General features: G+C 39.4%; 1 protein-coding gene and 1 pseudogene across 1 annotated transcript; both read left to right on the forward strand.

The window, feature by feature from the left end:
• The first annotated feature begins 235 nt into the window (after positions 1-235).
• On the forward strand, positions 236-1,098 carry LOC145952796 (uncharacterized; annotated as a pseudogene).
• A 3,036-nt stretch (positions 1,099-4,134) lies between these two features.
• LOC109794589 (laccase-14) lies at positions 4,135-20,017 on the forward strand. The gene is made up of 7 exons (XM_083076559.1): positions 4,135-4,279; positions 4,564-4,715; positions 5,736-5,980; positions 6,069-6,194; positions 18,119-18,710; positions 19,009-19,361; positions 19,460-20,017. Exons 1-7 carry the CDS (start codon positions 4,187-4,189, stop codon positions 19,591-19,593), a joined length of 1,695 nt encoding a protein of 564 aa, XP_082932685.1. The 5' UTR covers positions 4,135-4,186; the 3' UTR covers positions 19,594-20,017.
• The last annotated feature ends 1,279 nt before the right edge of the window (positions 20,018-21,296 follow it).

Here is a 21,296-nt window from a genome sequence, read left to right on the forward strand (position 1 = left end):
ACTCTCTATTTCTAAAAATACTCTCTCCATATATACATTGTCCACTTTCTAATTTGGGTACTTTTGTACTTCTAATATGAGGAGTCACACTTTCTCTATCAATAATAGGAAAACCATTTTTAGGTAAGCCTGTATGAAGTTTTAATATTAAAGCTTGGTTGTTTCAATATTGATGTATAGTGAATATATTATTAAAAGTTTTTTCCTTTTTACTTTCATTTTCTTTTTAGAGGACATGACTCAGAGGTTTACATTACTAAAGGACATTGCAGCAGAGAAAATTGATTGGAAGATAAGAGTTCATATAATAAGATTGTGGAGGCTGCCAGAGTTTAAGAATCCATTGCAAACAAATTCCTTGGAGATGATTTTGGTGGATGAAGAGGTTTTTTTTTCATATTTTGGTTATCCTACTTGCGAGTGCCAAGAATGTGGAGCAATGATGTGGTATTCTAAGAGAGTGCAAAAGGTTACAATCTAGCAAACCCTAGATTCTCTTTGTGTTACATGTTCTACTGAAGGGCAATTAGGTACACCTAATGATGTTTATATCCCTGAATTCCTTGATATTATCATTGCTTCCAGACTTCCAAATCATGAGGTGAATTTGAAAGTTGGTGTTCTGATAATGTTGTTGAGAAATATAGACCAATCTTCCGAGTTGTGTAATAGAACTAGACTTATCATAACTCAGTTGGGTAAATATGTTTTGGAGGAAAAAGTGATATCAGGAAGCAATATTGGACAAAAGGTTTTTATTCCTCGATTGTCCTTAATTCTATCATATAAGAGAATTCCTTTCAAATTCTAATAAATATCTTCTTTGTCATGACAATAAATAAAAGTCAAGGACAATTATTGAAGCATGTTGCCATCTATCTTCCACAACCTGTTTACTCACATGGCCAATTATATGTCGCAATATCTCGAGTCACATCTCGCAATGGTCTGAAAATTCTTATTTGTGCTGATGAGGTAAATGGTTCAACATCTATTACTAATGTAGTTTATAAAGAAGTCTTTCAAACTCTGACATAGGTAACTTGCATTTTTTTTAGAATAACATTATAAAAGGAAAACATGTCTACTTTAGTTCTAATTTTACCTATTTTTCAGGCATTTCACCAAGTTTATTTTCCATGATGATGTGTTCATGAGTCATTACATAATTACTGTATAAGGTAAAAATTTAATTTTGTTTCATTTCTATTTGAATTGCTACATCTTTATAGCATTTTAATATTACAACTCTTATAAGTTAATTATAAGATTTTTTTCTTCTTCAGGTTAATGCATTAACTCATATTGTAGATGTTGATGTTTTTGAAGCTGAGACACAATATAATTTAGTTTTCCTAATACTTCATATTATCATGTTTTCAATTGTTTATCATTGTCATTTTATTCGTATATTCAAATATTTTTCTTCATGCTGCGTTGAGTTCAATTAATTTTCACAATTTTATATATATTAATTATTAAAATAAAATTTATTACTATAATAATTTATTTTCCGTGCAACGCACAGGCACAAGTCTAGTATATATATATATATATATATATATATATATATATATATATATATTTATATTTATAGATTTAGTCTAATCTTTTTAAAAGTTTGATTTGACCTATTAGTTGGTTTAAAAATATTTTACATTAATTAGTTAATTAATAAATTTTAGTTTAAATAAGTCAACAAATCTATTTTAAAATATATGTGTTTTTTTTTAATTTGAGTAATAAAAAAATGATTTACTCCATTATTATTGAAATTTAAATTTAAAAAAATAAAAGAATTAACGTAAAATGGATAACTCATACATACATACTTATGTACGATCAGGGAGTCTTATCCAAAAGAAATACTTTCTGAATGTCTCATATATCTCATTTAAAATATTTTAAATAGTCAAATATGAAAATAAAGGAAAAGAGCATGCAAATATGCGACTAAAAGAGTTTTTATTTTATATTTTTTAATTTCATACAAACAAATATTATATAACGTTTAAGTATAATTGAAATGATAAAAATATGGATAATATTTTTTTATATTACAAATTTATTTATTTAATTATATTCGTAATAATGTAATATGTATATTATTTTTATTATATTATATAATTAAATAGAATGACCTTTTAAACCTAATTAACAGATTTTTCAAATCAAATATTTTAAAAATATAACATTTTTATTAAATAACTCATTTTAAACTTAAACTTTAATTAGACCAAGTCATAATCCTTATCTAACATCTAACCAATTTCCATTCTTATTTGTAACTTACCCAGTTGTGACTTATCATTTTTTTTTACGCATATCATGTGGACAAACATTAGTAATTATTGTTGTAGCAAGAATTTTTTTTTATTTTTTTTATCAAGAACATGAATAGGAGAGACAATAAAGTAATTAGTTAACCTAATGTAGGAAATGAAATATTCACTATTAAAAAAGTGTCATTTTTCTGCGAATTTTCCTACAAAATATTCGCAGAAACTTTTTGTGAATTTTCTTGTAATAATAATTTCACAATTGTTTTTACAAATTTATTTGTGAAAATAATTTATAGATATTTCTTATAAATTTTTTATGAAAAATAATCTACAAGAAATTTTTGTAATTTTTACTACAATTTTAATGATCATAGAATTTTTTTTTCATGGTAAAAATTTGCAAAAAATATTGTAAGAATTTTATTTTATTTCTAGCAGATTTTCTTGTAAAAATAAATTGGCAAGTAATGTTTACTAAGTGGTAGAAAAATTTCGCAGGTAACATTTCCTGCAGATTTTCCTGCCAATTTTAATCCTCAAGAAAAATCAATTTTTTTTTAAATTTATAAGTTTAATAATTAAAATATTTTAATTAAAAAATGTTATTTTACTAAATTATTTATAAATATATCATTATAATTAATTTTAATTTTAATTTTAATTTAATTAAATTAAATATATAAAATTTTATAAATATGATAAATTAATGATAATGTGTTTTAATTTAATGATAATTTATAAAATTTTAATTAAAAGTATTTACTTAATAAAATATTATATTACTAAATTATTTATAAATATTTCATAAAATTAATTTTAATTTAAAATATTAAATTAAATATTTATTTTAATTAAATGTATAAATTGATGATGATGAGTTTTAATTTAATGATAGTTTTAAAAATAAAATTATTTAATAAAAGACTAATTTTTTTAGAATGTTAAATATTTTAAGAGTTAAAATAATTTATAATAATATAATTTTTTTTGTTCAATATAATGAATCAATAATTTTTTTAAAGACATGATCTAATTAATATTTTAAAAAAATTTCAAGTCTCACCTCGATTGAAAATAAAATAATTAAAGAGTATATAAGTTGGGGGCAATACTTATCTTAAAAGTTGATTTGTATGCTTGAGTGTTAAACTTATAATCTACAATCTTAAAGTTTAAAAGATTATGTATTACATGTTGGAGGTGTGGAAACAAATGCTTCGGATGATTTGTAGTAATTTATTTAATTTTTTCGTAAAAAATATTCTTGCAAAATTTCTTGCGAAAAAATTCGCAGGAAAGTTTCTTGCGAATCTTTTTTGCAAGAAACTTTCCTACGAATTTTTTTCGCAAGAAATTTTGCAGGAAAATTTCTTGCAAATTTTAAAATTCGCAAAAACATATTATCCACGAAGGTATTATAAAATTTCGCAAAAAAAATCTATAAAAATAATGTTTGCTGCGAATTTTAATACAAAATTCACATGAAAAGTTGCATGTAATAAAATAAAATTTTAGTAGTGATCTACTATCATCATACCCAAATTTCAAAAACTGATTAATTCCAATTGAGTCTGAACTCGATGATTTCGATGAGGTGGTAACATTAATAATCACCCAACTTTAGACAAACGTAACATTCATGTTTTAGCTTCGTGTATGTCTAATTGAAGAATCACCCTACTTTAGGTGCTATTTATAAAAAAAAACTGACATCATTTTCAAATGAGAGTAGAGGCACCTAAACAATATGTATATTTAATTGTGTACTATACATAGTGAAAGATCATCAGAACCACTAATGTTCATGAACTTACCCTATATAAAAACTTCAATTAGGCCACATGAATACCAAACAAGTAAAACAGCACTTATCAAGTTATCATCTTCTACTTGCAGCCAATAACATGATCTTAGAGAATCATAGAGTTCTACTAGTCATTTTGGGGTTTCTGGTTGTCTGCAAGAGCCAGGCCAACGTTCATTATTATGATTTCGTTGTATGCCTTCAAAATTTTCATCACATCGAGTTCTAGTGATATAATATTATCCTTGCCATCATAAAGGAAGGAGATAATATTTATTTGTAACCCATAAGACATTGTCTTACTTTTCTTATATAATTAATACATCACATAACATTATTGTCATTTCTATACTAATTACAATGATAACTAATTAAAGTTGTTGTTACCCCTCTCCCCATTACTAAAGTGGCTTTAGAAGAAGAAATGAATGATAATTGAGTATGATATTTTTCATTGTGGGTGATTGTTGCATGCAGCTGAAGGAAAAGAATTTCACAAAGTTGTGCAGCACGAAAAGCATACTGACTGTAAATGATAGTTTTCCAGGGCCAACCATTCGTGTTCAGAAAGGAGATACAGCTTTCGTTACTGTCCACAATCAAGGAAGATATGGGGTCACTATTCACTGGTTACTTCTCCCTCTCTGTCTCTCTTTTCTATCATTTGGCTTCCTCCCTCTATTTGTGTATGTGCCAAAGTCAATGGATTGAGTCTAATGGGCCAACTTGTCAAACCTATCTTTTATTTTTGCATAAAGTTGAGATTTTTAACCCACCAATCTACCTTGATTTGTCAAAAAATGTTTGGAGTAGATTCACTTGTCAACCCATTTTTATTTTTATAACTTTTCTTATATTGTATTACTTTACTTTATAGTAGGGTATCACTTAAGTTTTAAATAAAATAATATTATAAATTTTGATCCTTTTGAAATTATGTTTGGTATTATAGTGTATATATGGATTTAATGAACGCAGTGTAAAATAGTTAACCAATAAAAAATTACTATTGATATAACTTTTTACACAATTATTATAAAATTAATAAATTATCATACAATATGATAGCCGTGTAAAACTCTTAGACACACAAACATTATATATAAAGTAAATAAGAAAAGAATTTTGTAATTATTAAATGAGTTGACTCATCAACTTGTTGATAAACTAGACAAGTTAAAAGTTTCATATAATTTAACCACCTTTTTAACATATCATATCATAGTGAAATGAATTGACCAATTAAAAGTTTCATATAATTTAACCACCTTTTCAACATATCATATCATGGTGAAATGAATTGACCCATTTTATTATCGTTAAGAATATCTTTAATACAAATAAAGAAAAATTATGCGAGATATTCCTCTCTTATATCTTACCTCACATAGCTACCATCGATTTATTTAATCATTAATAACAAGTAACAAGAAATATTGGTTGGTCTTGCATCATGTAATAATTTTTCCACCTATCAGACGCAATGTAACTTTCAGCCAAAGAATCTCATATATCTCGAATGATTAATTCTAACTCTCAACTAAAAATTGCATTGGTTTATAAATAAAGAAAATTAATGAAATATAACTCATGAAGGGTGTGAATGCATCAAAAATAGTAAGTCTTGAAAAGTTGAAACACTTTTACAGGCATGGTGTGAGGGAACCAAGAGACCCTTGGTCAGATGGACCTGAGAACATAACACAATGCCCAATTCCACCTGGAACAAGTTTCACCCAGAAGGTGGCCTTTACATTGGAAGAAGGAACTCTTTGGTGGCATGCACACAGCAGTTGGACTCGTGCCACTGTCCATGGTGCCATTCTCATTTTACCTGCCAATGGAACTTCATATCCTTTCCCTGAACCTTATGGACAAGAAATTCTTATCATTGGTTGGTAATTGTGTAATGAAAATTCCATTTAAATTTCCTATATATGTTCAATCACACACAACCTCTTGTGCTTTTGGTGTTCTTTTAGGAGAGTGGTATAAGGGAGATGTGATGCAGATCATCAATTCAGCCCTGGCAAATGGTGGCGAGCCCAATGCATCAGATGCTTACACCATCAATGGCCAACCTGGTGACTTGTATAATTGCTCAAGAGGTACATTAATGGTTAATGTCTTGAACATGGTTTTAAATTGCGGTTGCGGTCGCGGTTGCAGTTACTGTGGTTGCGGGTATTGCGGGTATTGCGATGCGGATTGCGTCTGTTGTGGTGTGAGATTATTAATTATTTTCACTAAATATAAAAAATTTATAATTATCAATATATATTTTATTTTTAAGGATTTATACATTTTAATTCCTTTTTTTTTAAAATATTCTATTATTTTAATGAATAATTTAATTTATTTTAAAATTATAGTATCAATTTATCGTATTGCGGATGTATTGCGGTACATTGCAGATGTGTTGCGGACGCAACACCGTTACGTTGCGAAAAAATGTGTGATTTTCAGTATCATCGCAATTGCGGTCCGATGCCGTTGCGGATAAGGCCGCAACAACAATATTGCGGCCGCAACACGTGTTGCGGTCCGCAATTTAAAACCATGGTCTTGAACATATTGAAGGGTTATGTCTTTGTACTTGTTTTTTGGGATATATTTATTAAAGCGGTGTATGATATTTTTGTTAGTGTATTTGTTTGATATATATATATATCAATTATCAAGAGGATGATTATATTTTATTATTTTATTAGAGATATTTTGTAAACTTATTTTTACAAGATATTATTCATTTTGAATTTATATCCTTTGACTTTATTTTTTGGTTATTACTTAAAAGACTTCTTACTAATAGAGTATGTATGTATTTTATAATTTTTTTTATTTTTCTTCATATTTTAATCATGTGAAACTTTATTTGTATTGTAATATATATATATATATATATATATATATATATATATATATATATATATATAGGAGGGTTCAAACGACACCGGTGTAACTTTTACTAAGTGTTACACCGCTCAATAACTTTATATTTAATGTGAATTTTGTAAATCCAACCGTTAGATGGAAAGTTCATATCTCTTAGATCATATATGTCAAATTTTGTTAAAATTGAACAACAACTTGAAAGTAATCAAAATGTTCATATTTTAGTATATTTTGAAATGTATATATTACGTCAATTTTGTTTTATGAGAATGAAGTATCAAATCATCTTAGATTAATATAAAATTTGATATATATGATCTAAGAGATATGAACTTTCAATCTAATGGTTGGATTTACAAAATTCACATTTAATATAAAGTTATTGAGCGGTGTAACACTTAGTTAAAGTTACACCGGTGTCGTTTGAACCCTCCTCATATATATATATATATATATATATATATATATATATATATATATATATATATATATATATATATATATATATATATATATATATATATATATATATATATATATATATATATATATATATATATATATATATATATATATATATATATATATATATATACACACCACAAAAGCTTAGCTATTAACTAAAGATATATGAATGATTTTTTTTATTTTTTTTTTCAGATTAAGTATCGATATAGTCTTAATAATTTCATAAATTTTACTTTTTAGTATTTATATTTAAAAATAATTTATTTTCATTTATATATATTTATACACACATAATTTTTTAATCCTATTATCTATTTATGATATAAATTAAAAAGTAAAGTTTATAAAATTATAAAAATTAAAAAAAACAAAAATAATATGCTTAGAAACTAAAATAAAATGTTTTTGACTAAATCAACTATAAAAAGTAAAGTTCTTGACAGTATATGGACTGAATGAGTATTTTTAAAGTTTTTGTTTTTTTTTTATTATAACCCTAATACTTCCCCTTTACACAAGTGCCCTTTGGTTTTGAAACACAGAATGCACAAGCCGGCATGAAAAACTAAAAAAGGCTATATTGGAAACACTACATTGTACAGTTTTTTGTCACGTAAAAAATATAGAAGGAAACCAGGAAGAAGAATAGAGAAAATTGTTAAAAGGGTCTCTAAGTAAATAATATTTATGAGGATTTGATATTTAACCATGGCCTAATGGCATCCTATGATCCATATATAGTTAACCTTACCTATATAATGAGATAAGAAAGTGTTATTGTTGTATTTCTAACAATTAATGGTGGTTGTCCTTAAAAAAAAATTGTACCGGAGAGACCGTATCGGTCACGTGGGCCAACACGTGCCATTTCGTCAGACACCCATGCATAGCCACGAACAAGCATCACTGTCAACGTCGGCTCGGCATGAGGCCGAGAACCGACATCAGTCTGGTTAATGCAAATGGACCATCACCATTCATCGAGTCGGCTCGGTCAGGTACCGTGCCGACATAGAACATACCGGAAGTATACAGGCTGCCGTATACGGACTAGACGGTTCAGTCATTTGCCGTTCCGACTAGTATTGATTAGCCGGCTCGGCCTCTTGCCGAAGGGTTAAGCAAGTCATAACAAGTAATCACAATCAAGAAAGGTAAGTACATGATTAAAGCCTAAACGACCAATTAGTACCGTATTACCTAATTTGGTAAATATCTGAGAGGGCCCATCACGCTCAGGCCCATGTCAGATGCTATAAATAGGTCACACGTAACAAGGTATGTCACTGTTCATTCATTACCCTAGAAAATCGTGCCCACACTGACTTAAGCATCGGAGTATCTTTTGCAGATACCTCCCCCTCCGAAGAATCCACCTAAAGCTCTCGTTCGGTCCTCATATTCCCCTGAAGATTACGAGTGTACCCTCAGACAGGTACATTTTGGCGCCCACCGTGGGGCCGAACCGATAGCTCTCGAGAAAGACGTATTCAACAGTTTCGACGTCATGGTGAAGACAAGGAAGACTAACGCTGAACACCAGTCCGAGGAGGAGCATCAGTCCGGGGCCGAAACGGTAGAGGAGACAAACTTGACCGATGTGGTACGACAAATGAAAGAGGAAATGATTGCCATGAAACAGCAGCGAGAGAGAGATGCCGCCGAAATGGCTGCATTGAGAGAAGAGAATGCTGCCCTGAAAAACCAATACCGAGATCCCACATGGAAACCATCCGAGACGACCCATACTCAGGGGTCGTTTCATTCACACGGACACCACACCCCTGCCAACCACACCTCTATTGCCACCCCAGCCGCTCATGCTTCAGCTAGTAGGCCGATACTGCCGATGCCGGCCGGAGCACATCGGCATCCCTTCACATCAAATATCATGCAGACCGCGCTTCTTGATCATTGGAAGTCGTTGCCTCTCGACAAGTACGATGGGACCACTGATCCCGATGAACACGTAGATGTGTTCTTGACTCAAGTCACCTTAAGCACAACCGATGATGCCGCCCTTTGTCGAATTTTCCCAACATCGCTAAAAGGACGAGCTCTGAGTTGGTTCACTCGGCTTCCGGCCAACTCAATTGATTCGTTTAGTACATTGGCCTCCCAATTCACAATTCAGTTTGCTACCAGTAGGCCTCACCAACTGACCTCGTTGGCTCTGGTAAGCATTCGTCAGGAGAAAAAGGAATCCCTTCGGACATTCATGAGCCGATTCAACAAGGCGGCATTGGAAATCCGAGACCTAAACCCGGCCGTCGCCCTGCATCATCTGACTACCGCCTTGAAGCCAGGTCCCTTCGCCAACAGTATTTGCAAGAAGCCACCATCCGACATGGATGACCTTCGGCGACGAGCCGATAAGTATATGCAAATGGAGGAGCTAGCTGAGTTCCGCAACCAAGCTAGAGCAGAAGTCGCGGCAAAGCCTGAAAGGCCAGTCGAGAATAATTTCCGAGGTCGCCCGAAAGAATTGGTACCTCGGGAGAGACCCCCTCGTGGGCCGAGGTATTCCCAATACACACCACTTAACACCAACAGAGCAGCCATACTCGAACAAGCGCTGGCCTCGGACGTGTTGGCCGTTCCAAAACGAGCTTCTACCCCCCCCAGGGCCGACACAACAAAATCTTGCCGCTACCACCGCAATCGAGGGCATTCGACAGAAGAATGTGCGGCTTTAAAAGACAAGATCGAAGACCTAATCAAACAGGGCCAGCTACAGGGTTTCATCGACCGACCGCACACAACTCGGCACGCCGACCGGTCAAGACGGCACGACCCTGAGCAAAGGAGAATGGAACCACGTCAGTATAGAGAACGGAGCCGGTCCAGAGAAAGACGAGATGTCGAACCCTCGTCACAGCCTCGGCGAGTCATCAATACCATTGCAGGTGGATTTGCTGGTGGTGGCTCATCTTCCTCATCGCAACGGAGGCATCTACGGGCCGTTCGGCATGTTCACGCCGTTGAAACAGTCCGTCGGCAATTACCTACTATCACCTTTACCGAAGCCGATTTCAAAGGCATTGATCCGGAGCAAGATGACCCAATGGTAATCAGTGTAGAAATCCATAACTGCATTGTGCGTAAAACGTTGGTAGATCAGGGAAGCTCGGCAGATATCTTGTACTGGAACACGTTCAAACAGTTGGGTATTCCAGAATCCGAATTGGTCCCCTACAACGAGCCACTGGTGGGGTTCTCTGGTGAGCGAGTGAAGACAAAGGGGTATATCAAGCTGTCCACACGGTTCGGATTTGATGAAGCTGATCACCGCGATATCCCAGTCAAGTATGTAGTGGTGCACGCCAACACATCTTATAATATTCTGCTAGGACGACCGTCCTTGAATCGGCTCGGAGCCATTGTCTCCACTCCTCATCTGGCCATGAAGTTCCCGGCTGAGTCCGGACGAATCGTCACCATACACGCTGACCAAAAAACGGCGCGCGAATGTTATTTTAGTAGCTTAAGGTTGCCGAGAATGGAGGAGCCAACCGAACCGAGAAGGGTGCACTCGGTTTCGCAGCAGTCGGCCATCGACCTCGATCCACGAATCGATCAGGAGGAGAGGGTAGAGCCCATTGAAGACAAACAACCCTTCCAAGTAGGAACGGCACAATCCCAAGTTACTTACTTGGGAACCTATTTAACCGAAGGGGAGCGCCTAGCCATTCAGCGTGTGGTCCTCGAGAATAGAGACTTGTTCGCCTGGCACCCATCTGATATGCCTGGCATTGACCCCAATTTCCTGTGCCACAAGCTCTCCGTTAGCAAAGAGGCTAGGCCGATTGCTCAACGGCGCCGAAAAACGGGGGAAGAAAGAAAAACCGCCATCGAAGCAGAGGTGACCAAGTTGCTAGACGCTCAGTTTATCCGAGAGGTGCACTACACGACTTGGCTGGCTAACGTGGTCATGGTTAGAAAGTCAAATGGGAAATGGCGTATGTGCACCGATTATACCAATTTAAATAAAGCATGCCCAAAAGACGCCTACCCACTCCCGAACATCGATCGGCTCGTCGATGGGGCATCCGGCCACAAATTCTTGTCTTTTCTGGATGCTTACTCGGGATACAACCAGATCCGGATGCACCCCCAAGACGAAGAAAAAACGGCATTCATCACCGAAACAGCCAATTACTGTTACCGGGTGATGCCGTTCGGATTAAAAAATGCCGGGGCCACATATCAGCGTTTGATGAATAAAATCTTCCACAACCAGATCGGCCGAAGCATGGAAGTATATGTTGATGATATGGTGGTAAAATCAAGTGATGAATCGGCACATACGCATGACTTGGCCGAAGTGTTTCACGCGCTTCGCCAACATCAGATGAGACTCAACCCCGACAAGTGCGTATTCGGGGTCTCAGGCGGCAAGTTCTTAGGGTTTATGTTGTCCAGTCGCGGCATTGAAGCAAATCCTGACAAGTGCCAAGCCATTCTAAGCATGAAAAGCCCAAGTACCCTGAAAGAAGTTCAGAAGTTGGCAGGCCGGCTCACTTCGCTCTCCCGCTTTCTTCCTTGCCTAGCTGAGATAGCTAGACCCATCCTCCTCCTGCTCAAGAAGACCGAGCGATTCCAGTGGACCCAGGAGTGTGAAACATCATTCCAACATTTCAAGCAGCGCCTTAGTACACCCCCGGTCCTTTCCAAACCAGTTGCCAACGTTGACATGATTATATACTTAGCGGTTTCCGACAGCTCAATTAGCGCTGCGCTAATACAAGAAAACCGAGAAGAGCAACAACTAGTGTATTTCATCAGTCAGACTTTGCAGGAGGCCGAACGACGATACCAGTTAATTGAAAAGGTAGCCTTAGGACTCATCTACACTGCTCGTCGACTGAGACAATACTTTCATAGCCACAAGATAATTGTTCGGACCGATTGTCCAGTGGCAAAAGTATTAAGAAAACCAGAGATTGCCGGCCGAATGATGGCATGGTCGGTCGAGTTGTCAGAGTTCGATTTGTCCTTTGAGCCGAGAGGTCCAATCAAGTCGCAGCACTTGGCTGATTTTGTTAACGAGCTTACCCCTTCGGGGTGTTTTGAAGACGAATCATGGACCTTGCATGTCGATGGGTCTTCTAACGCCCAAGGCAGCGGAGCAGGAGTGATACTGGCTAGTCCCTCAGGCGTCACAATTGAGCAGTCCCTCCGGTTCGGTTTTCGTGCCTCCAATAACCAAGCGGAATACGAGGCCCTACTAGCTGGGATGCGGTTGGCAACCGAGATGGATGTGAAGCGAGTCATATGCTGGACCGACTCAAAGATAGTGGCCGAGCAGGTCAATGATAATTTCCAAGTTAAAGATGCGAACTTATTACAATACTATCATCTATTCCAAAAATTGAAGGATGAATTCAGTGAGGTTCAGGTTCGCCATGTTTTGCGTAGCAATAATGAACGAGCGGATCAGTTAGCTCGGCTCGCCAGCAGCCGGAAGCCGGGACAGCTGCGCACCACTATTCATCTTGAAGTTCCCTCCCCAAGCGTAACAACCGAGTGCATGGCAATAGATGAATCACCCTCATGGACCACACCCATTCGGAACTATATCACTAACGGCGCAGTACCAGCCGACCCGATGGAAGCTAAGAAGTTGCGAACACAGGCGGCTCGGTACTCCATGATAGCCGAGGACCTCTACAGACGGGGGTTCTCCACCCCGCTGCTCAAATGCATAGAAAGTCACCAAGCAGATTACGTGATGAGGGAAGTCCATGAGGGTATTTGTGGCTCCCATTCCGGAGGACGAACCTTAGCAGCTAAAGTCTTGCGGGCCGGTTATTATTGGCCAACTCTGAAGGGGGACTGCGCCGACTTTGTCAAAAAATGTGTTCAGTGCCAAAAATACGGGAACCTCATCCATGCTTCAGCTGCTGAACTGCATAGCATCAGCTCTCCATGGCCGTTTACTTTATGGGGCATTGATGTACTCGGCCCATTTCCGGTGGCGAAGGGACAAGTTAAGTTTCTCCTCGTAGCTGTCGATTACTTCACAAAGTGGATTGAGGCCGAGCCGCTTGCCTGCATCTCCGCCGCTAATGTCCAGAAATTTGTCTGGAAGAACATAGTTACCCGTTTCGGCATCCCATATGCCATCATCTCGGATAACGGCTTACAATTCGCGGACAAAAAGTTCAACTCTTTCCTTGAAAACCTTGGCATCCGGCATAAGTTTACATCAGTTGAACACCCCCAGTCGAACGGCCAGGCCGAAGCAGCCAATAAGGTTATCCTCACCGAATTAAAGAAACGGCTCGGTTCGGCAAAAGGGGCATGGGCCGAAGAGTTGCCAGAGGTCCTTTGGGCGTATCGATGTACACCACAATCAACAACAAAAGAGACACCCTTTCGCCTGACTTACGGCGCAGACGCCATGATCCCGGTTGAAGTCGGAGAGCCATCATTCCGAAGACAGCACTTCCATGAGGAGTCCAACAATGCTTCGCTCCGAGCCGAGCTCGATGTCCTCGATGAAGCACGGGAAAAAGCACAGATTGTGGCCGAGGCATGTAAACAACGCATGACACGCCGTTTCAATTCAAGTGTTAAGCCGAGAACATTTCACGAAGGTAATCTTGTATGGAGAGCAACCGGGTCAGCCAGACGCAACTCTTCAGAAGGAAAGCTATCAGCTAACTGGGACGGCCCTTTCCGGATACGGCATGTCCTCAACAATGGAGCGTACAAGTTAGAAGAGTTGTCCGGCAAGGTCGTTCCTCGGACATGGAACTCTACGCACTTGAAGACTTACTATAGCTAGTTGCCTATTTTCACAAACTTGTAAGCGTTGTAAGGGTGCACTCTTTTCCTTGAACCGGTCTTTTTCCCTCTTAAAAAATAGTGAAAAGAGGTTTTGGCCGGCAAGGTTTTTAACGAGACATCCATTTATCAATAACAACACGATTCAATCACTCATGCTTTAATTAAATTATTCAAGTCTTCCCTCCCGAGACGTCTCTCGGCCAAGGATGTGGCTTTAATTAATTATTCAAGTCTTCCCTCCCGAGATGTCTCTCGGCCAAGGATGTGGCTTTAATTAAATTATTCAAGTCTTCCCTCCCGAGATGTCTCTCGGCCAAGGATGTGGCTTTAATTAAATTATTCAAGTCTTCCCTCCCGAGATGTCTCTCGGCCAAGGATGTGGCTTTAATTAATTATTCAAGTCTTCCCTCCCGAGATGTCTCTCGGCCAAGGATGTGGCTTTAATTAAATTATTCAAGTCTTCCCTCCCGAGATGTCTCTCGGCCAAGGATGTGGCTTTAATTAAATTATTCAAGTCTTCCTTCCCGAGATATCTCTCGACCAAGGAGACGGCTCATGCAAATTAAGTTGTTAATCACCACAAGAGTTCACGCCAGTTATAACATAAAGGACGGAGAAATTTCATTAAAAAAAGAAAGGTACATTATCAATAGGCGCTATCGGCCCCATAATACAAAAGAAACATTTAAGACGCTACTTCTGCCTCCCCCTGAACTGGACCATCCTCAGGTGCAGCCTCCTCGTTCAGAGTCTCCTCTTCGTTTGGCCCAACTGGCCGAACCGGAGCCTCCTCGTCGGCTTCCTGATCAGGTGGAATGGAGGTCATATCCACTAACTTCCCTTGGAAAAAATCTTTTGTCATGTCCAGGTGGAAGTCAGGGGGAAAGTCACCGAAGTAGCAAGCCTGCCGAGCAGCTTGAGCAAAACCGACCTGATGCTGACTGAGAACCTTGGCGCGCGCCTTCTCCTGATAAGCACCAAAGGCAGCCTTTTCAGCATCCAGCTCCTTGCTCAGAGCTGTCACCTTATCAGTCTCGCCCTTCAGAGCAAGTTCGAGACGCTGTACCTTTAAGGCCAAGTCATCAGCGGTTCTTCCTCGGCGATCCATCTCGGACTGATACTTGCTACTAGCCGTCTGGGCGTCGGTCAAAGCAGCCAGTGTCTCTTGAAGAGACTTCTCCTGCTCAGCTAGCTGTTTGCGCAACTCATCCGCCTCACCGTTCGGCTGCATGACAATACTCTGTGCCATGGCCACAGCGCGCACTTGGAACTCACAAAAGAAGCTCCATTTCTGCGCCGAACTCATTCGGCTCAGCAGCCCCTGCCCTACCTCGGAGGTCAGGTCTTGACTCAGGAAATCCTGAGCGTTAACATTGCCAGCCAAGAAACTTGGTGCCGACAAGCTTTCGGGAACAGGGGGGCTAACCACTCGGCGCTGTTTTGCCCGGCGACTCTCCTCCTCGGCCCTAGAGTCAGGCCTTCTTTTTTCAGGATGGGGCCGGGTGGTCTTCTTCGGCCGAGACGTGGGTCCGACCCCACTACCTTGACCAGCTGGTTGATTCACGCGCGCGGCCGGCGCAGGCCTATTCGCGGTGTTCGACGCAAGTTGGTTCCGAAGCAAGTTGCGGATATCCAAATCGTCATGACCCGCCATTATACCTGCACATCATTAGTCAAAATCAATGATAACACTTGAATTCAAACAAGTAGGAAAAGTACTATACCGATCAATTCTTCGACCACATCGGCCGAATCAAACAATCGGACAAGAGGACGGCATGGTAAGGGCCGAGGCAACTTGTTTAACAAATCAAGACTTCCTCTCTCCTCTGGGGACATGCGTGACTTGGAAACCGTGTCATACTTGCGCGGCTTCCGGGTCCAGTAGAAGGGAAATAGTGGATTTCCCTCAGCGTCAAAGAAATACTTATTCCCTGGTTCCGGCCGAATCATCACCTTCATAAATCCCACTTTAAATTTTTTGTAGGAGGTGGTGAAAGGTTGTAGTAGACAATCACTGTGGCGAATCAAAGACAGCCACTTGGCCTTCCTCGTCGGCCGAGAAGTATAGAAGTGCAGAAATAGATGTGGAGTAGGAGAAAGACCGAGACCCAGACACAAATGCCTGAACCCTTGCATAGCGGCCCAGGTGTTCGGGTGAAGTTGACTCGGCGCCACATTCAAAAGCCGAAGTATACCCATAAAGTAATCGTCAAATGGGAGAGATATCTTCAAATCCCGGAACATATAATCATACACATAGAAAAAGGGGTATTTAGAAGTCCCCTGACTCAAATAAACAAAATCAGGATTGGACACCCCGTCGCCTCGGCATGGTTGAAAGAAGATGGCCGAAGGCTCCTCATCTTCAGGAAAGTCCAAAAACTTCACGGCCGATACAAAATCCACCAGAGATTTTTTACTTGTATACCGAGAGTATACACTACCAACCTCACCGTGCACCCACGAATATCCGGGAGTTGATATTGGAGGGAACACTCTTGATGATTCTCCACCCCGACTAGGTTGCTCATCGGAATCTACAGCCGATGCCGACTCATTCCCGCTTTGCGACCGACCGGACCCCGAAACCGACTCTGTGGAATCGTCCCTATTTGAAGCTGAAGCCGACGCTACCTCCTGGTGCGGCGTCGTCCTTAACCTAGATACCTCTTCGTCCCCAGAGGAGTCAACATGAACAATGTCCGGGTTAGACATTACGTACCTGATGATTGAACTTGACCAATTGCTGTTGAGTACTCAAAACGCTCTCAGATATCTTCGGCTCGGAGCAGCTAGTAAGTTTGCGTGTGGCAATCCTTCCTCCTACACACCTATTTATAGGCGTTCTTAATAGGCAACTGAAGAGACACCCCCTCGTGCCTACCGTTGGATCATTTAGATCCAACGGTCTAGGGCGCGCAACTCTTCATATCCCACCATAACTTCCCGCGTACGCCATCAAATACCCAACGGTTACAACTCTTCATATCCCACCATCAGTTGTAACCCTTAGCTTCTTCTTCACGACACCGACTGAAAAATTCTCTTTTTATTTCATTAACCTTTCGCGTCACTTCGTTCCTCAAAGGCTGGGGGGCTTGTGTACCGGAGAGACCGTATCGGTCACGTGGGCCAACACGTGCCATTTCGTCAGACACCCATGCATAGCCACGAACAAGCATCACTGTCAACGTCGGCTCGGCATGAGGCCGAGAACCGACATCAGTCTGGTTAATGCAAATGGACCATCACCATTCATCGAGTCGGCTCGGTCAGGTACCGTGCCGACATAGAACATACCGGAAGTATACAGGCTGCTGTATACGGACTAGACGGTTCAGTCATTTGCCGTTCCGACTAGTATTGATTAGCCGGCTCGGCCTCTTGCCGAAGGGTTAAGCAAGTCATAACAAGTAATCACAATCAAGAAAGGTAAGTACATGATTAAAGCCTAAACGACCAATTAGTACCGTATTACCTAATTTGGTAAATATCTGAGAGGGCCCATCACGCTCAGGCCCATGTCAGATGCTATAAATAGGTCACACGTAACAAGGTATGTCACTGTTCATTCATTACCCTAGAAAATCGTGCCCACACTGACTTAAGCATCGGAGTATCTTTTGCAGATACCTCCCCCTCCGAAGAATCCACCTAAAGCTCTCGTTCGGTCCTCATATTCCCCTGAAGATTACGAGTGTACCCTCAGACAGGTACAAAAATAATGATAGTTAATTAACAGTTAGATTGTTAGGTCTTTTCTTAGAGAAATATATATATATTTTTTATAAGATTAAGTTGTTCTAAGTAATTATTGTCTTTGGTATTATATATGTTTCACGACTTTGATCATTAACATTGCTTTGTTATGCAGAAACGACATATCGCTTTTTAGTTGACTATGGAAAGACATATCTTTTCCGCATAATTAATGCAGCAATGAACGAAGAACTTTTCTTTGGGGTTGCCAATCACAACCTCACAGTTGTAGGCATTGATGCTTCCTACACAAAGCCCTTAAACACCAATTTCATAATGATAACCCCAGGACAAGCAATGGATGTGTTGGTCACAGCAAACCAGCCAAAGAGTCTCTACTACATTGCTGCTACTCCTTTCTATGATGGCATTGCTATGTATGACAATTCCACCACAACAGCTATTCTGCAATATAGTGGGAATTACACACCATCATCCATTCCCATGCCTATGCTTCCTGCAGTGAATGATTCTGGAACAGTATTTGATTTTACCAAGAGTTTGAGGGGTTTAGCAAGCCATGATCACCCTGCTAATGTGCCAACAAATGTGACTAGAAAAATTTATATGACAGTATCCATGAATGAATTACCTTGTCAAAATCTAAATGCAAGTTGTTTAGGACCTAATGGAACAAGACTGGCTTCAAGCTTAAACAACATAAGTTTTCAGATCCCACAGATTGATATACTTCAAGCATACTACTGGTATATACTTTCATGAGAAATGTTAGCGTGTCTAACACTTTTTAACTAATATTGTCTGTAATTGGTTGAAATTTTCATATTTTAGTGGATCTTACTACTAAATCAGAAGAAAAACTCATTAAATAAAATGTGGTACTCATGAAGTTTGTGATTTTTAATAAATTTTAATTAATAATAAAGAATATGTTAGAGAGAATGTCACTAGCATTCTTCCTACTTTCATTTAGAATCCCACAATTTCCTTTAGGGCATGTAAACGTTGAACACGTATGTAATTGATCTTTGCATGTACATGCAGGAAGATTTCAGGAGTTTTCAGTGAGAACTTCCCGGATCAACCACCTTTCTTTTTCAACTTCACAGGAGATACGGGAAGCAATACTCTAATCCCAAGCACAGGAACCAGGGTGCTAATGTTTGACTATAATGAGGTTGTTGAACTTGTATGGCAAGGAACTATTGTTCTTACTGCTGAGAATCATGCCATGCACCTTCATGGTTTTAGCTTCTTTGTGGTGGGAGTGGGGACAGGAAATTTCAACAATGTAACCGACCCAGAATCCTACAATTTGATTGATCCACCAGAAGTTAATACCATTGGTCTTCCCAAGAGTGGATGGCTTGCCATAAGATTTGTTGCAAACAATCCAGGTAAATATTTTCACATGCGCACGCACATATATAGTGGAATTGTTATTTACTTTCAAACAATAATTTGATCAAATATCACTCATTAAGTTTGCTTACAGGAGTATGGTACATGCATTGTCATCTTGAGAGGCACACTAGTTGGGGTATGGATACTGTTCTCATTGTGAGAGATGGAGGTACCTTGCAAACTAGTATGGTTCCACCTCCTGAATACATGCCACCTTGTTCTTAATGAAGACAAAGTGTACCTGTCTGAGGGTACACTCGTAATCTTCAGGGGAATATGAGGACCGAACGAGAGCTTTAGGTGGATTCTTCGGAGGGGGAGGTATCTGCAAAAGATACTCCGATGCTTAAGTCAGTGTGGGCACGATTTTCTAGGGTAATGAATGAACAGTGACATACCTTGTTACGTGTGACCTATTTATAGCATCTGACATGGGCCTGAGCGTGATGGGCCCTCTCAGATATTTACCAAATTAGGTAATACGGTACTAATTGGTCGTTTAGGCTTTAATCATGTACTTACCTTTCTTGATTGTGATTACTTGTTATGACTTGCTTAACCCTTCGGCAAGAGGCCGAGCCGGCTAATCAATACTAGTCGGAACGGCAAATGACTGAACCGTCTAGTCCGTATACGGCAGCCTGTATACTTCCGGTATGTTCTATGTCGGCACGGTACCTGACCGAGCCGACTCGATGAATGGTGATGGTCCATTTGCATTAACCAGACTGATGTCGGTTCTCGGCCTCATGCCGAGCCGACGTTGACAGTGATGCTTGTTCGTGGCTATGCATGGGTGTCTGACGAAATGGCACGTGTTGGCCCACGTGACCGATACGGTCTCTCCGGTACACAAGCCCCCCAGCCTTTGAGGAACGAAGTGACGCGAAAGGTTAATGAAATAAAAAGAGAATTTTTCAGTCGGTGTCGTGAAGAAGAAGCTAAGGGTTACAACTGATGGTGGGATATGAAGAGTTGTAATCGTTGGGTATTTGATGGCGTACGCGGGAAGTTATGGTGGGATATGAAGAGTTGCGCGCCCTAGACCGTTGGATCTAAATGATCCAACGGTAGGCACGAGGGGGTGTCTCTTCAGTTGCCTATTAAGAACGCCTATAAATAGGTGTGTAGGAGGAAGGATTGCCACACGCAAACTTACTAGCTGCTCCGAGCCGAAGATATCTGAGAGCGTTTTGAGTACTCAACAGCAATTGGTCAAGTTCAATCATCAGGTACGTAATGTCTAACCCGGACATTGTTCATGTTGACTCCTCTGGGGACGAAGAGGTATCTAGGTTAAGGACGACGCCGCACCAGGAGGTAGCGTCGGCTTCAGCTTCAAATAGGGACGATTCCACAGAGTCGGTTTCGGGGTCCGGTCGGTCGCAAAGCGGGAATGAGTCGGCATCGGCTGTAGATTCCGATGAGCAACCTAGTCGGGGTGGAGAATCATCAAGAGTGTTCCCTCCAATATCAACTCCCGGATATTCGTGGGTGCACGGTGAGGTTGGTAGTGTATACTCTCGGTATACAAGTAAAAAATCTCTGGTGGATTTTGTATCGGCCGTGAAGTTTTTGGACTTTCCTGAAGATGAGGAGCCTTCGGCCATCTTCTTTCAACCATGCCGAGGCGACGGGGTGTCCAATCCTGATTTTGTTTATTTGAGTCAGGGGACTTCTAAATACCCCTTTTTCTATGTGTATGATTATATGTTCCGGGATTTGAAGATATCTCTCCCATTTGACGATTACTTTATGGGTATACTTCGGCTTTTGAATGTGGCGCCGAGTCAACTTCACCCGAACACCTGGGCCGCTATGCAAGGGTTCAGGCATTTGTGTCTGGGTCTCGGTCTTTCTCCTACTCCACATCTATTTCTGCACTTCTATACTTCTCGGCCGACGAGGAAGGCCAAGTGGCTGTCTTT

The sequence above is a fragment of the Cajanus cajan genome, chromosome 1, assembly GCF_000230855.2.
Source record: "Cajanus cajan strain Asha chromosome 1, NIPB_CcT2T_4, whole genome shotgun sequence".
In the NCBI taxonomy this organism is placed as follows: Eukaryota; Viridiplantae; Streptophyta; class Magnoliopsida; order Fabales; family Fabaceae; genus Cajanus; species Cajanus cajan.